Source organism: Petaurus breviceps, unplaced genomic scaffold (assembly GCF_028583685.1).
Source record: "Petaurus breviceps papuanus isolate PSGF00001 unplaced genomic scaffold, PetGlider_PUasm1.0 108, whole genome shotgun sequence".
NCBI lineage: Eukaryota > Metazoa > Chordata > Mammalia > Diprotodontia > Petauridae > Petaurus > Petaurus breviceps.
Window position 1 is genome coordinate 1,902,964 of NW_027185593.1, and position 17,828 is coordinate 1,920,791.

Consider the following 17,828-nt stretch of genomic DNA (forward strand, 5'->3'; position numbering starts at 1 on the left):
CCAATACTGTGAGGCAATGGAATGGAAAAAATGGTAGATTTGGAGTCAAAAGAACAATGTTCAAATCTCTGGGGATATATGTAGTACTGGTATGACCTTGGGCAAGTCATTTCCCTTTCTGTGCTTTGCTATTTACCCCACTGTAAAATGAGAACGTACAAGCGGGTCTCAAAGGTCTCTTCCAGCCCCAAATCTGATTGCCTTATAATTTCTCAAGAGCTAGCTAGGTGTGGGGACATGGTGTGTGACCTGGGTGCAGAGCAAGTTGGAATAGACAGCCAGGAACCTTGGCTTCAGCAGCCACTGGAGCTCCTCAGTTTCTCCTCCACGAGGTAGCTACGGCACTCTGGACAAACCTGACTATGACCACGGATCTTGCTGACGCCTTAAAGCCCCCCAGTTAGCACAAACCAATCCAACACCAGCCTTTAAGGGGACACAAGGGCTTTTCTTTTTTTAAAGTACAAGGTAGAACTTTTATTACAACTTTTTTTTTTTAATTTTCATTCATAGGTATACAACATCTGAGAGACAGATATGGAGGAGGGGAAGGGAAGGGATATTATTATAAAATGTCACATTTATTGCTACATTACTGTTATATACAAGACAGTTCTCAAAATCTACTTAAAAAAGTTAGGATTATTTAAAAATTCCAAATAATCCAGCCAGCTGTTTTGACACTTGTATAAAATTACTTTTTTTAAAAAATGAGAAACAAAACAAAAACCAGTCATCTTGAGGCACTCAGAGACACAATTTCCCCCTAATTGTGAATTCCCCTCCCCACCCCAATAATTTTTTTTCCTTTTTGCTGGGTTAGGAATATATATGTGAGTGTGTATACATACATCTATATGCACACGCACATATATATCAGATAGTTCAAAACTATAATAATGTGATATTTGATTTAAGCACAAGGTTCCTCAGTCATGAAGCACATCTGGATTTACAGGCAGGCAACATCAATCGACAGCACAGCTGAGGCCCAAAGAGGACACTGAGTGGAACAGAAATGTGCACTCCCCTCCCCCCACAGATCATGGGGGAAAAGCCCAGAAACAAAACCAAGGAAGAAACACCACTGGCTGCTCAGCCTTCCTACCCCCCAGTCCCTCCCTGGGACCCAGGGCTCCCGAGAATTCATGGGCTGGGTGACTGGAGGGTAAGAGTATGTGAGTGTGTGTGTCTGTCTGAGTGTGTGTGTGTGTTGGGGGCAGAAGTTGGGGAAGTTTTGTTCTCTGCTGAAGGTCTCCACTGCTTGGCCACTAGGGAAGAGGAATGGAAAGAGGTAGGACTCGAAGGGAGATTATCCATTTTGTCCTGACCCACTGACAAATGAGGCCAAGCAATGTTGAGGGCAGCACCTCAGAGGGAGGTGTAGCTGGTCGGCAGAGGGGATATGCTTTTTCAGGGGAAAGACACAGTTGGGAGACACTGGAAGTCAGATGGAATTTTCTTTGGCCCCACAAAATAGAGGAGCTCCTTGTTCTAACTATTTGAAAATAGAGGAACTGTCAGCATATCCCTGCTTCCTAAGACCATGGGTGGCATGGGAATTAACGTTCCTCTCTTCTGTCCCTGCCCATCCTAGACTCCTTTTCCACTGTTTAGTCCCAAACATTCTCCTACACCTGAAATTGCTGAGTGACCTGTGTTCCCTTATCGTTTTGGTAGAGACAGGCTCTCCTCTGATGGTAAGCCATGAATCCCACCCATGGGGAGACATTCTCAGGGAATATTTTGCTTGTTACTTATTAGCTTTGTGACCTTGGGCAAGTTATTTTCTCTGGGCATCAGTTCTTTCACCTACAGAATGATGGGTCTTTGAGATCCTTTCCATCTCCACTGGGACTTAAGGACTGGCCCAGCACTGTCCATAAAGTTGGGCATTCCCAGACAAAAGTCCTAACCCTTAGCAGTCAAAATGAAAATGGAAGGTTGGTTCCTTTCATAGGGAGTAGCTTAATTCTATGCCTGGGCTTCTCTCCCAGGTGTATAAAGAGTAAAAGAGTGGTGGGCTTGCTCATGATTTCCTGGCTCACACAGGGGGCAAAGGCAGCTGTCCATCTCAGGCAGCAGAGGTCAAGCACCGGCACCTCTCCTTCCTAGAACAGGGAGGGCCTTGTTCCTTCTCCCTTCCTGACCATGGGACAGTTATGAAGTGTTTCCAAGTTAGATGTACATGTGCCCCCACTTGACCCAGAGAAAGAAGCCTAAGAAGGGATATGGAAGGGAATTGTCTTTGGCTGGGACTAAAGGCACAGCTATCCTGGCCATGGAACCCTGGGGCATAAGGTCATGCTTGCTCAGAGATGCAAGTGACCTCTATCTGGATAAGGGGCAGGTATGTAGGGGGAAAATGAGCAAGGTATTAATGCTCGAGTCACATCACAGAACCAGCAACTCCCCAGTGTAGTTCTCCCACTTGGCAGGAAGACACTATCCTGGGGCACATTTCAGGGTGAGCCTGGTAATTTCTGAGTGGCCAAGGCCAAGAAGCAAGGCCAGAGAACAGTACTGCTCATCTCTTCATGGACTTCCTATGGGGCCTGAGCTAGGGACTGTACCAGGGTAGGTTGGCATGCCTGGGACTCGAGAACTTGGGGTTCCTGGTGTGTGTATGGCAACAAGGACCAGTAGCTTCTGTACTCTTGGCTACCAGGGAATAAGGGTCATGAGCATGTCAATAAGGGCAGGGGAGGAAGGCTGTGCTGGTTGCACACACTCCATTGGGTGTTTTCAGCAGGTCATGAAGCAGGGTCAGCCTCGTGCAGGTAAGCTCCACATGCCGTGGCTGGCAGTGCCAGGGAAGGATTCATTCTCTATGGGAGTGGGGGGTCTTTCAAGATGCTTTTCTCCCCAACCCAGCTACAGGGAAAGAGCAGGAGTCACGAAGTCTTTCCTGAAGTAAGAGATGTTTTAAGAGTCCTGATGACTGGCCCCTTCTTGGGAAGGTTGTAATAATGAAGTGTTTGCTGGGCATCCTACCTACATCCCTGGGCCATGGAATCCAAGTTCTTTCTGATGGCTTTCTTGAAGGGAAAAGGGCAGTGGGGAGGTGGCTACACCACTATTCTGAGAGACTGGTGGTAGGATTCCCAGTTGACCTTCCTTCACAGGACCAAGTCTGGAAGCAAACATTCTGACAGGGGTTGGGGTAAGCCCTACTGGGCAAGAACACGAAGTAAAGCTCTAGCCAAGATCAAACCTGAGGTTCTCCCCTGAAGCCCGAATCTAGCACTTCTCTGGTGGGTGCCATCTAGCTTCCTGGGTTATCACCTCGCCCTCAGCATTCCTCCTCACTCAGCTGGGTGACCCTCCTGCCTAATGTGTGTCCACATCCCCAGCAAGGTTCTTTTCCATCTGGAGTCAGGGTCTCCTTATAGGATATGGACAGGGTCCTAGACCGAAGATTTCACCTACTGAGGAAAGTCCCTATGACACTGGGCACTGGTATCTTTTCGGCATCTTGCAGTCTTAGAACCCAACATGGAATTGACTGAAATGGCCTCTAGATTGTGTTTGGATCTATGATTTCCCTGATTTAGGGAAAGCACTACTGAGGCAGGCAGGTCTTTTTCTTGGTCAGAACTGCCGCATGACTTAAGTGACTTGTCCCAGGACACACAAGCCAGGATTGGGGTAGAGGTGAGAGAGGCAGCCAGGTGTGGAGGATATAGGGAGGACTATGCCAGTTTATACTTCTTGGTGGGAGAAGGAGGAGGGAGAGAGAAAGAGCAGCAATGTTTGTGGTCCCCCCTCCCAGCCCCATCTATAGTCCTGAAAAACTCCCTACACCAAGAAACCAGGGAATGGGGAGCCTCAGGAAGCTCAGCCTCTGGGAATCCCGGGCGGGGAACAGGGAGAGAAAGACAGCGCTCCCTCTGCCCACTTCCTCCCAATCCGAGCTGGCTCAGAGCAACAAGGTGTGTTCAGTCCATGAACTCTATACAGAAGATAAGTGTAAGACAGAGGGAACACAAGACTTGGACAGCTGGGGTGAGTGGGGAGGGGGCAGCAGAAGGGAGCCTTGGAACAGATTTTAAAAAGAACAACACAGGAAAAAGTCCCCTAAATAAAACCACTAAAAAAAAAAAATCAAGCCCAAACAGAAAATAAAAAAACAAGATGAAACCAAGAAACACCCACATGGCTCCATTCACACTGAGCGGCTTCCCGAGGAGTCAACCTTGCTTTTTAACCCAGTCTCTTTTTAATACAACTTTTAATAATCTGGTTGATCGAAGAGAGGCAACATTTAACTATAGAAACAGCAGCAGAAAAGCATGGGACACAAGACTTTTTTTTATACAAAAAAATTTGTCGCTTAAAAAACATACGCAAAAGAAACTTTAAAAAAAATCCCAAAAGTATCGCTATTTTCTTCTACATAAAAAAATCTCATAACTAATGTTCTTTTATTATCCTTTAAAAAAAAAACAGCAAACAGAAATATTAGGCTTAGGCACAATTTGCTGCTGGCTGTTTGTGAACAAGCCAAGTTGAACACAGCGTCTCCCCTTCTTAACTGAGTGATATGTATTGACTCTTCCATTCTTTATACTTAAGGCAATTTTTGGACGAAGTGTTTATTTTCTTTCCTTCTTTCCTTTTTTTCCCCCTTTCTTAAAAAAAAAAAATCAAAAACCAAAACCAAAACATTACTCCTTACGGCGTGTGCCGGGGGTCTCCCATATTGGGCAGGCGTCGGCGGGAGGAGGGCCAGGATTTTCCACGTTAGTAAGATGGGCGAGTCACAAGGCTTCCTGGGGGCAGCGGACCTAAGAGACAAAGAAAGGGTCAAGAGGCTGGTAGTGACCAAATAAAACATTGGCAATTTCAGAACTGAGAAGGACCTTAGGGCATAGAATGTCAGAGCTGAAGGCTTGACAGGCCTTCCTGTTGTTCTCAGCCCTGGTCAGACCACATTTGGGGAACAGTGCTCAGATCTAGAGGCCACTGTTTAGAAAGTGCAGTGATAAGTTAGAAGGAACCCAGAGGAGGGCAATCAGAATGGTCACACAATCACAGATTTAGCCATTGCAGGGACCCACAGGTCAGCTAGTCCAAGCCCCTGATTTTACAGATGTGGTAGAGATGGTAAAGAACCTTGAGTGAAGGGGTGTATAAGAATCAAATGAAGGAACCTGGGGGGTTGGGGGTAGTGTTCATTCTCAAGACAAGACTCCAAAGAAACATGGTACCAGTGTATTGGGAGGACTGCATGTGGAGGGAATGTCCTGAGAGGCAGAACCAGGAGTACTGAGGAGGTGCTAAAAGGTGAATCTAGGCTCTCCACACATGGCATGGACCCCCTTGGGAGGCAGTGGGTTCCCCTTCCTCAGAGGTCTAGAAGCCAGGGTTGGGTGCTGCTTTGTCAGGACTGCTGCAGAGAGGGTCTCTTAGTAAGGTATAGCTAGATGATCTTAGAGGTTCCTCCCAACCCCATGGTTCTGGGATCCTTGAGAATGCAGAATGTCAGGGCTGAGAAGGGCCTCAGGAAGTGAGGCAGAGCGGTGCTGAATTTGGAACTGGAGCACTTGGGTTTGAATCTCAACATGCAACCCTTACCAGCTCTGTGTGACTTCAGGCAAATTATTTAACCTTCCTGGGTCTCAGTTTCCCCAATCTATAAAATCAGCAGGGGGCAGGGGTAGAGGGTGGGACTAGATAGAACCCTTCCAGCTTTAGAGTTAGAACCTTAGGAGACAGATATGCAAGTGACCCCACAGGTCCTGCATGTGAATGGGTACCGGTTCCCATTGGAGAAACTTAAGCAATCGTCACTTCTGGACTGTGTTTTGGACATAATGGCTCCCATGCCACATCTCTATTTCCTTTTTGTACTCTGGTCCTCCTACCCCAACCCCTCTTGGCTCCACACTTTAGTGCAGGCCTCTGGGGGTGGTCAGAGGGTGGAGCTAACCTCTCCTCCCAGAGAATGATTCAGGAGCACAGGATGACAGCTGCCCCAGGGTATAGGGATGGTAAGGATGGAGGTGGGTGTATTGGGACAGAGATGGCTTTGCTTTGGCCCCAGACCAAGAGCTGGCAATGTCATGGGCAAGGGGTACAAAGAAGGGCCTAACAGGTTTCAATTGCCCAACCTCTGCTGGGCTTGATTCTGCCAACTGTGAGGTCATGAATTCAGACCAGAGAGGGAGAGATGGTAGCTGTGTGGGGGTGGGGGTTTGAGAATATCAGCGTATGTGCACGTGTGTGCAGATTTTTGACTCAGTAAGAAAAACTCCCTAATAATAGAAGCCATCCAAAAGTAAAAGGGGCTGGGTTGAGAGGCAGCGAGCAGTCACTGATGATCGAGTAGTGGTGGCACAATTACCTGTTTTACATGTTATAGAGGTGGCTGGGTGGATAGGCTTCTGGACCTGGAATTAGGAAGACCTGAGTTCAAATCTGACCCTGGGCACTTTCTAGCTATGCAGCCCTGGGCAAGTCACTGAACTCATCTGCCTCAACCACAATAAAACCTGTAAAAATAAACAGTACCTTTGCCTTCTGGGTCAGTTGTGAGGATAAAGTGAGATAATGTTTGTGAAGAGCTTTTCAAACTTTTAAAGGCTAGAGAAATGCTAGTTGTTGTTATGCTTATTAGGAGATGATCCATGTTCCCTGTGCAGGCTGGCCCAGATGTGCAATGAGGCTTCTGATTCTAAGATTCCGGGGGAAGAGAGTCCCCCTTGCCTCTGGCTCAGCATCTTGCTGAGACCCACACGGATGGCTGTTCATGGGACTGTATGACTTAGATCTGGAGGGACTCGATGGTTTGCAATGGTGGAACATCTGGGTGGCCTCTGAATCCCCCAGGCCATATGCTTCAATTCAAACCCCAGTACTTGGACTCTGGATTTGGGCATCCTTCTACTGCACCAGACTGTCCCGTCTGTCCACTTTTTCAGGAAGGAAAAAGCTGCAAGATCTGGGTCCAGCCTGGAATGTCCTAACTATGTAATTTTGAGAAATTTAAAATCTCTCTCTAAGCCCCAGTCCCTCTTCTCTAATATGGAATCAGTGCAGTGGGGCAGTGTATAGTGTGCTGGGCCTAGAGTTGGGAAGACCTGAGTTCAAATCCAGCCTCAAACACTTACTGGCTATGTGACCCTGGGCAAGTCACTTAACTGTGTTTGCCTCAGTTTCCTCATCTATAAAATGAGTTAGAGAACGGCAAACCACTCCAGTATCTTTGCCAAGAAAACCCCATGTCGGGTCAAGCAGAGTCAGACACACAACGATTATTCATCATTCTGTCTACCCCCACTAAGGCTGGAAAAGAACTGGCTAAAAAAGAACTATAAACCAGGTAGCGTGGGGGGAACAGAAGTGGGCCTGAGTTTGAGCATCGGCTCTGGTATTTAATAGATGAGAGTTCATGTAGATTGTTTTATCTCCCCAAGTCTCTATTTCCTCCTCTATAAAATGTAGATTAGAAAATCTGCACCTTTCTCCTAGGACAGTCACTGTTGGGGATGCTCCAGAGAGGGGGTTATTGCCATGGTTATCCAGGGTCAGAGTCAGCTCAGCCCAGTTCAGAAGACGGGTTCTAATATTTATGTTACCCTCAGGGTGAGGTTGAACTCAATTCATTCTTCCTATAATTTAAACTCATCTCCCTTTACTCTATCCACAGGGGAGAATAGGGACAGCCCTCTTAGGGGAGAGTCTCCAGAGTCCTTTGGGGGGTGGCAAACGGTCGTGAATTGTAAGGAGAAAACTTGGGGGCTCTGAAGGAGGGGGAGGCCAGCAGGTATCTGCCATCTAGCAGCTGACCAAACAAACAAGCTGTACCATCCCTGCGGGAGGAAGAGACAGACACGCCCCAGCTAAAGCTGCAGGCTGTTGCTCTAAGGGGCTGGGTGCCTTTGACATACCACAAGGATGTGTAAGGCCCAGGTGCTTTCTGGGCCCATGTTTTTAAATGATGGTGTATTATCTTTTACCACATACAGACTAGCCTCAGTTATCTGCAGGGGGTGGGTAGATACAGATAATCCTGAATACTCAAGGATCTAAACTGATGGTCTGGATAAGGTAAGCTAACCTCACAGAATGTCAATTCTAGAAGGGCAATTTGAGGCTATCTAGTCCTATCCTTTCATTTAACTGATGGGGAAACTGAGGCTGTGAAAGGCTGAGTGATTTGCTCATGGCATTAAGTGACTAAGCCATGACTTCAACTCAACACTCAGGACCCCATGTGGCACTGCTTCTAATACACCACCATAGGCGCTGGGAGCAAGAGTTCATCAGTCATCAAGAAAGGGCCAGGACAAAAGGAGACCAAAGCAAGTCCTGGGGATCAGGACTACCTCCCTCCGGTCTTTCTATCTTCAGCACCTGGGCTGGTACACAGAAGGCACTTAATAAATGCAGCCTGTTGATCATACTCCTTCTTGAACATCATTTAGTCTTTACTGGATGATACAGAAATCACATCACTAATAACAGGAAGTGCTTATATAGCGTTTTACAAGTTATCTCCTTTGAGCCTCATAATACCCTTGTAAGGCAGGTGCTATTATTGTCCCTATTTTACAGATGAGGAAACTGAGGCAGACAGAAGCTAAGTGACTTGTTCAGGGCCACCCAGTTAGGTATCAAAGATCACATTTGAACTCAGGTCTTCCTGACTCCAGGCCCAGCCCTCTATTTATCCACTGTGTCCCCTCATTGTCAACATCAGTAACCATGCAGGGTTATAATATTGTGAAGCTTGTGGGGATGTCTGTTCCTCCACTGAATGGGCCCAAACTACTACTACTCTCATGTAGACACTTATGAGTGGGTGTGATCCTGGGCAAGTCAATTATTATAACTATAACATATTATTGTATATAACACAATATATATTACATCTATCATAATAACCTTGCATGGCTGTGAAGATCAAATCAGGTAATATTTATAAAGAGTTCTTCAAACTTTAAATCATTAGAACCACTATTACCACCACCGCCACAACTACACATTACACCTTCTTCTGCCTCCTAGCTCAGACTGCTATCAGCTTAACAACTTCTAGCATAGTTCTCCCATACCTCCTTTCTCAACTGACTGTGGGTTTGGTAACAAGATAACCTGCCGGTTATATCTCTATGTAAAGGTAGAGTAAATATAGCCCTGAATGAAGATCTGGTTTTCTCTTCTGAGTGTCTGCACTTTGGTTCACGGCCTTACGCCTACTACTCTGGCTGCCCACAGGGATTTCCGGTGGGTCATAAGATATGAGAAGTCACCAGATGAGTGAAACATTAGTTTATTACTCATAATCAGGAAAATCAATATAAGAAGGGCAAGGTTTGGGGGGTTTTAGCAGGCCCTCCATGCTGACTTAAAAGTCTTCAAATGAATAGGTGACTGAGATTTGCTTGACTTGACTTGACCTCAAGAGCTTTGCCATCCACACACCTCATTTTTCTTAGAATCTGATAGGGACATCATACCTTTCCTGATCTGACAAAATTGTGTTTGAAAATGTACAGAGCACCTTACTTGCATCATTTTATCTTAGCTTCACAAACAGCCTGGGAAGTGGGCAAGACTGGTATTCTCATTGTCAGTACCAAAAGTGGGACCGGAACCTGGCCTTTCCTGACTTTAAGGCAGTCACAGGTTCACATTCCCTGTGCAACGGGACTGTCCTGCTCTGAGGTAGGACTGGCTGAGGGAGGCCTCCTGGGATAGGACTCACAAAGGGGTCCAAGTCAAACCAAAGAGACTCCAGAGTCTCCTGTGTCCAACCTGCCACCCAACAAGGCTCTTACACCATTACACTCTCCACTCCTGGACCAACCATCAAGCCCCGACTTGAAAACCCCCAATAAGGGCCAGGGAATCTAGGACCGCCTGAGGCAGCCTATTCTACTCCTGGAACACCCAAATTGTTAGGTAGTTTTCCCCAATGTCAAGCCTAAATCTGCCTTAAAAAAATCTCATTGCTCCTGGTTCTAATCCTTCTTTATCCCGACTGCCCTTCCGATACTGGAAAGACAGTCATCATGTGTCCTGAATCTTCTCTATTTTAAACACTCTCACTTCCTTCCAATGCTCTCCATGTGACACCATGCTGGTCACCCTCCTATGGACACTGCAGCCAATAATGTCCTAAAATGTAGTGAACATGGCATTACAGATGGGGCCTGGTGGGCATGGCAAAGGTTAGTAGGCCCATCACCTCCCTAATCCTAGTATGTTGTAGTACAGCCCGAGATGGTATGAGCTTTGGGGGCTTACACCCACACCCACATAAACCCATACATTTGGGCATGTGCATGCATGCATACATACACACCACACACAACATACTACACATGTCATGGCAGGCATGCACGTGTGTGTGCACACCCCCCCCCCCAATGAATCACACTATATTTTTGGTCTACTCAAACTCATTTCCAGCCTACCATGTCACTCCTTTCTGGTACTCACAGCCCGAGATGGTATGAGCTTCGGGGGCTTACGCCCACACCCACACCCACATAAACCCACACATTTGGGCATGTGCATGCATGCATACATACACAACATACTACACATGTCATGGCAGGCATGCACACACACAGACACACATACACACACACACACCAATGAATCATACTATATTTTTGGTCTACTCAAACTCATTTCCAGACTACCATGTCACTCCTTTCTGGTACTCAAGAAGTTGATTTTTTGTACCCAAGTGCAAGGTTTTCCATTCATCTCTATCTTAATCCCAGCTCAATAGATTTAGTTCAGTGCTTCAGCTTTTCTGGGAGCCTGACCCTGGCACCTAGTGTGGCCAGTCCGAGTCATCTCACACAGTGGCTATCCAAATAAGTAGATGCACCAAAAGATCTAAAGACTCTAAAGTAGACAAGCTCCATGGCCAAGTGCAGAAGGTCCCCAACAGTGTACGGAAGCTCAAGGCATGAGACTAGGTCCAGCTGGCTTCAGGAGATGGGGCAGATGCTATACCTTTACATGTGTCCAACAGGGTTGTGACCGTCGCCCAGGCCCGGATGACCGGCTGAAAGTGTCATCTGAGGATCACCGACCACTCCGGACACTTTCTCTTCTTCTCGACGCTTCAAGCAGGCAGCTTTGGGGTTCAGATTGCGCTCTGTTGAGAGAGGGGGGCAAGAACACAGACCCAATGGGGAGACGCCTGAGGAAGCAGCAAGGAGTTAAGAGCTTGGTGCAAAGGCCAAGACTGACAAGTGGATGGGAAAGTGAGAACAGGACAGAGTAAGCTAGAGACAAGGAGGGGATGGGGGTTGTGCCTCCAAATACGGAGGAAGGTAGGTAGCAAGAAAGGAAGGTGAACAGAAGGAATCTCTTCTTTGGGCTATTCCCTCTGGCTCCCTCACATCTAAAACACTTCCCTTTCCCCAACCAGGACTTAGCTCATTCTCCCCCAGGGGGAGTTAACCTTGGGGGGAAGGAGATAGAAGTGATTTCTGGGCCGTCAGAGATCATTGAATCTAACCATCTCATTTTAGAGAAGGTCCTGAAGACACCCAAGGACATGACAGAGCTAGGATTCAAACCCAGGTCCTCTAACTCCAGAAACCAATGGTCTCTCCACTGTATCATGGCATGACTTAGCCAACAAGCATTTAAGTGCCTGCCATGGGGCAAGCACTGTGCTACACCCTGGGGAAGTTACAAGGTCTGAAGCAGGTGAGGCAGGTAAAGGTTCTGGGATCTGCTGCTCTGCTCAGGCCCCACCAGAGGTATGGTTTTTACACGTGGGAAGGCCAGTAACAAGCTGGAATGTATTCAGTGGAGAGGGGTCTAGATGGCGAAAGAAATGAAGCCTCGGCCATAGGTAAAGAAATGGGGGCCACTTAGTCTAGAGAAGATAAGACTTAAGAAGGATGTTCAAATTCACTTCACCTCAGCCTCCATTACTCTGTGTTAAGATATCAGGAGCTGTGTACCCATGGAGTGACAAAGGGAAAAAGCCCATCCCTGACCTCAGGGAGCTTACACTTCTACTGGGCAGAAGATACATACATTGATATGATAAGAAACACACAGAAAGAGATCAAAGTGCTTCTGGACTATCTATGTAGGAGAAGGGAGAGCAAAGGGAAAGGCAGACGGTAGATAAGGGCAGAGAGAATCAGAAGAGGTTTCCCGGAGGAGGGAGCTCTAGGGAGAGACGGGAAATAAAGAAGGCTCTGGCTACATGGACGGACAGATGGACGGCCTGCAAGAAAGCATGGAGCTGTGAGGGCTGAGAGCCTTCAGGGCTCATCGAGGCCAGTCCCCACAGATGGGGAGACACAGAAGGAAGACAGAGGGGTCGCAGTCGGCATTAACTTAGTTTGTCTAAAATACAGAGCAGTCCATGAAGTGAATTATTTGACAAAGAGCTAGAAATGTAGTTTGCAAGATCATGGAGGCCTTACATTTTCATTTGATCCCAGATGCCATAGGAACCTCCCAAAGTTTTGTGAGCAGGAAGGGAGCATTTCAGCCTATGCCTTAGAAAGATGTTGCTGAGATCTCACGCCTTGGTGGCCAGGCTCTGGTTTCCTTACCTTTCCTGGAATCAGACCCTCCATTTCCTGACTCTGGACATTTTTAGCTCCTGCCTTTCCTCAAAGCCCAGCTAAAGTCCCGCCTTCTGCAAGAATCCCCTTTAATGCCAGCGGCTTCCCTCTGCTGATCTGCATATCATCCCTCCCATCAGACCGTGAGGCCTGGAGAACAGAGACTGTTTTTCTGTCTTTGTAGCTCTGACATTTGGCACAGTGCCTGGCATACAGTTCTTTAATAAATGCCTGTTGACTGATGAGAAGGGACGGTGACACGATTAACAGAAACAGGGGAGTTTGGGTGGGTGAGGGAAACAGGGGTATGGGGGTGAGGTTGGAGAGAGAGAGAGAAGATAACAAGGTCAATATTTTGACATTCAATCTGGGCTCCCACCGGCACAGCCAGATAAAGATGTCCAAGCTTGAGGCTGGAATTTAGAAGAAAGAGCAGGGCTGGCCAGAGGTCTCAGTCACCAAGGAAGGCAGGAAGGTGTTAACTGAGACAAGGGAGTAAATAAGATTATGAGGGGAAGGGGAGGGAAAGAGAAGAGGAAGAAGGCTCAGGATGGAGCCCTGGAGGATGCCCAAGCTTAGCAGGCCAGAGATAGAGGAGGAACCAGTGGCCCAGAGGGAACAATGCACGCACACGCAACCCCCCAGCACACACGGACAGGCAGGGGAACGTCTCTGGGCAGGGAGGGCTCCTGGTGGCAAGGGGCGGCACCCGCCGCTTACCGTACCTCGCACTTGCTGTTCGAGGCCCAGAATGACCTGCACGGCTTGCTGAAGGATGATCAGTTTGGTCTGTGCTTTGTCCGATTTTAAGTGCATCTGACACATGCGTCCCAGTTCTTTGAAAGCCTCGTTAATGTCCCGCACGCGCACCCTCTCCCTGGCGTTATTGGCCATCCTCCTCTCCCGGTCCCTCAGATCCTTCTCTTCCAGTGACAGGGCCTCGTCGGTACTGCTGGGTTCACAGCACCAGAGGCATTAGTCAGGGAGGGTAGGCTCTCTCTGAGGGGCTGGCTTGGCAGGATGGGATGAGGCATAACAGGACTTGGTGGGAAAGGGGTGGGAGATGGGGCCCAGACTGTTACCACCTAGCCTGGTCGGCACCCCTGCCTCAAGGCCAGTTAAGATACTGTCAAGACCTTTGGCAAGGACCCGACTGGGCTAGGCATGGGGGCTGGGAGACTAGAATTGGGCCTGTAAAGTAGACCCCAGGCTGCAGTTTCAAGGAACAGTGCATTGGTGTATGTGCATGCCCATAGACATGTGTATGGATGGAGGGTGCTTGTCCCCATATGTGAGTGCTTCTGTGCATGTGAATAAGTGAAGATTTAAACGAGGGTTAGAGTCCATGGCAATGTTAAGGGAGGCAAGAGGCAAGGAGGCTGGCCTCGACCACGACATGATCCATCTGCATGAACATGGCCAACACCGAGCCTCTTTCTTCTGAGCTCAAGGTTAACTTAAACACAGCTTCTGGCAGAGGCCCAACCCTTGGGGCTCCCACCTCTTGAGGAACACTCAGCTATGGGATCAAGGGGTGGTGGGTGTGTAGCCTCCTAACCCAACTACTAAATTCCCTTTTCCCTGGACAACTCTTTCCTCCCAGAGCGAAATTCTTGCTAGTATTCATAGCCTTGGCATGGGCTATGGATCATTTTTCTACCAAACGCAGTAAAATGTGCCTTCTTTGGTTTGGGATATCACAGTCTCCACAACCTGTAGGGGGGCCCAGTATATGGGGGACGACGGGCTCTGGCTAGCAGAAAGAGTAAGTGAACTCAACTGGTCTGTCAAGGTCAGGGGCTTACTTACTGCCTGGCTGCTCTGAGGATTGTAAAAGAACCAGAGAAAAGGGTATCAATATTATTAATAGGAATCACTATAACAATTACTGCAGGGTCTGCTTTTCAGCTCATACCTGAGATTACACAGATTCAGACAACAGATCACAGGATCAGAGATGCTGGGACAGGCACAGAACTGAGTATCAGAAATGAAGGAATCAGCCAGTCATGGAGTCCCAAATCACAAGCCGAGGTCCTCACTAGGGGACAGCTGCAGACCAGCGTCTGCATACAGGAGGTTGATGGAACCTACCTGTTCTTATCTGCACACTGGGCAGGGACACTAGCCCCAGGATCTAGCACGAAGGAACTTGGGGCCTTTAGAGTCAACCTCCAAATCTGAGAACCGTCTAAGCCTACACCTCCTTGGGCAGCTGATTCTAGCTTCTGGTAGGTGGCTCTAGCTGCTACGATGGGGGTAGGGGGTGGCATCTCACCCATGTCCCAGCCAGCACCCTGACTCAAACCCTTCCACATGCCATCTTGGGAAGGAGGCATAAAATAGGACAATAGCAGAAGACCAAAGTGATCATGGCCGACGGAGATTTGTCCCATCTGGATTGGTTCTCTCTTCCCCTTTCCCACCATCCCTTGTTTTGGAAGAGAATTTAGGTTTGGATGCCTGGCCCTCAACTTCGATCCTGCCCCGGCCCGCGCTCCGTCTCCATCAGCAAGTACAAGGTAGGGAGTGGGCCACCGGGGGGTCGGCTGGGGACTGTCTGTGGGAGATTGGAAAGAAATCAACGGGGGGAAAGGAAAAAGAGTGGAAGAGAAAGAGAGAGAAGAGAGGATGAGAGAGAGAGAAGGTGAATGAGCAGGGTGGGAGAGGGGGGCAGGGATTATCAAACACACATTGCAACAAGACGCAAAATATTACGAAACAAGAAAGGCACGGGTAAAGTCCAAATGCCATGATGGGACAGCGGAGGGCAGGCAGAGGGGAGGGAGGCTTAGGCCCCAGGCCTGACATTCCAATCCGAGCAAAAGTGCTGCAGGGAAGAAAGAGTTAATGCGGCAGAAGGGATTTGTTTTTGGGGGGCAGAACCCAAAAGGAGAGGAAGGGGTTAATGAGGAAGCGCATAGGTTCCAGACTTGAAAGGCAGGGGAAGGTAGAGACAGAGAGGTAATTGCTCCAAGAAGTGGCATGGGCATAGTGGAAAGAACTCTAGTCCTGGAGTCGAGAGCCCTGGGTTCAAGTCCTAGTTCTGATGCTTACTGAGTGTATCTGGTCAAGCAATTTCACCTCTGTGCCTCAGTCTCCTCCATCTGTAAAATGGGGATATTGATGCTTGGGAGAGGCAGTGGCATATAGTGGGGGAAAGCCCGTGATCTGGAGTCACAAGACAGAGAGTTTGAATTCCAGCTCTACCCCTTATTAGCTATGTGACTCTGAATGGGTCCCTTCCCTGCTTTGTACCTCAGTTTCCCCATCTTTAAAATGGGGAGGGGTGATCTAGATGAGATGACCTCTAAGTTTTCCATTATGATCTCTGCTGAAGGCCAGGAGAGGTGGGCTTTGAAACCCAGAGGATCCCTATCTTTTGAGTAACAACTCAGGGGAGAAAAGTGGCATCTCCACGACCAGGAACAAGACTTGGATGGACTCCCAGAATATGCCGACCAGCAGTGGCCAAACTGGACTCAGGAAAGAGGCCATCCAGGAAACGACAGCGTGTGTTCTAGGCACGAGTCCGATCTAGATCCTGCCATGGTGAGTGTGCGTGTGTATATGTACATGTGTGCGAGATATGTGCCACAGTCTTCACCACCAGACCACCCTCCCCAGCAGAATAGCCTTTGGGCCAATCCCAGGGATCCAGCAGGGGCCCTCCACCCCTGCTCTGGCACCAGCTGTCAAAAGTTGGAAAGCCCAGAGCACCCAGGGGAGGGATGGTTTTAAATTCAGACTGACCCATATTGGCTATGGGTGTGTGTGTGTGTGTGTGTGTGTGTGTGTGTGTGTGTGTGTGTGTGTGTGTGTGTGTGTGTCTGTGTGTGTGTGTCTACCCAGCTCAGACATCCATTTAAGGTTTCTCATGACGTCAAGGACCTTATTCTAGACATTCTGTCCAGGGTGTGGTGGGCTATGTGAGTAAGGCTCAGTGAGGGAGGATAGGGAGAGAAGAAGGGCGGGGAAGGGAGTGCATTAGGGAAGGAGAGATGGGAAGCGATGAAGGGGCTGGGGAGGCCCCCGGGGTGGGCCCAGGAGCCGCAAGACAGACAGACAGCCAGACTGACGGACAGACAGACAGACAGACAGCCCACGCCGGCCGGCTCCGTCCCAACGCTGGGCCCCCCCAGCACCGCGGGCCTCTCACTGACCTCGCACTTGCTGTTCCAGGTTCAAAATAACCGACACGGCCTGGTGGAGAATTAGAAGTTTGGTCTGCGGTTTTTCACTGTTAAGGTGGAGTTGGCACATGCGGCCGAGCTCTTTAAAGGCCTCGTTGATGTCGCGGACACGGAGGCGCTCACGGGCGTTATTGGCCACCCGCCTCTCCTTCTCTCTCTCCGCTTTCTGCTCTGGGGGGAGAAGTTCGTCCTCCTCATCCTCATCTTGACTAGGGGGTTCCGAAATGAGAGAACGAGACAGGGAACATTCTCCGTGGGTGCCCTTTGGGCTTGGGGCAGGGGACCCCGGCATCCTGTCCTGGCACCCAGCCTGCTGAGACTCTGAACCCCAGCCCTGCTGTCCTCCCCACCTGCCGGGTGCCTCCTGCCGTCCTGCCATGGGAGAGAGTGAGTGTGTGTGTGTGTGTGTGTGTGTGTGTTTGTGTGTATGTGTGTGTGCGCACGCACATGGGGGGGAGGTCACCAGTACAGGTAACCAGGGACACCCACTTGACCTATGGAGGAATGTGTACATGTGTCTGAGGGCACTGGGCAGGCAGCCAGTGATGCCTGGGTAGGGAAGTAGGGCATGGGGCTCCATGCTGCCTCTTCTACCCAGGGCCTGGGGTAGGGGAGACACAGGGTGGGAGGGAGTTAAGACAGGATCCCTCTGATACACTGGCCCTTGGCCCATGGTTGAGCAAGGGCTGGGCCACCACCCTCCCACGTGGGCCGTGGAATGTGGCTAGGAAGGAAGGGGTGGGCAGGAGGGGTAGAGAAGACAGGAGTAGGGCTCGGCTCCCAGGGGGCACCTTGTTCTAGTCCGGGATGGCTTCATCTCCTTCTTCTCCTCCTCTGAGTTGTCCGCCACGGATGTGTTCTCCTCGTCTTCCTTCTCTTCCCTCTTGATCTCACTAGTCCCTGAAGAAGCGCCAGCTCTGCCCAGCCCCGACGTCAAGCCTGCAGGGTAGGGCAGAGGCTCAGTGAGAGATGCTGCTCCCGTGACCTACCCGCCTGAGACAACAGCAGAGAAGAGAAAATGCCCCGGACCTGGAGGCAGGAGAAGCGGCCTTCCAACTCAGGGGCTTACAAGTTG

General features: G+C 49.2%; 1 protein-coding gene across 10 annotated transcripts in view; it reads right to left on the reverse strand.

Moving 5' to 3' along the window:
* Positions 1-446: 446 nt before the first annotated feature.
* TCF3 (transcription factor 3) overlaps positions 447-17,828 on the reverse strand; it is a 104,969-nt gene continuing 87,587 nt past the window's right edge. For 6 of the 10 annotated variants that reach the window (XM_069070479.1, XM_069070575.1, XM_069070396.1 and 3 more), the window contains 4 exons: positions 17,545-17,692; positions 16,724-16,962; positions 10,978-11,122; positions 447-4,787 (listed from right to left, as the gene is read on the reverse strand). In XM_069070479.1, coding sequence (XP_068926580.1) covers positions 10,980-11,122; positions 16,724-16,962; positions 17,545-17,692 — 530 coding nt within the window. In that variant the 3' untranslated portion in view covers positions 447-4,787; positions 10,978-10,979. Of the gene's footprint in view, positions 4,788-10,977; positions 11,123-13,285; positions 13,513-16,723; positions 16,963-17,544; positions 17,693-17,828 lie in introns of all 10 variants that reach the window. The other 4 variants (XM_069070703.1, XM_069070890.1, XM_069070641.1 and 1 more) reach the window with 2 other exon arrangements.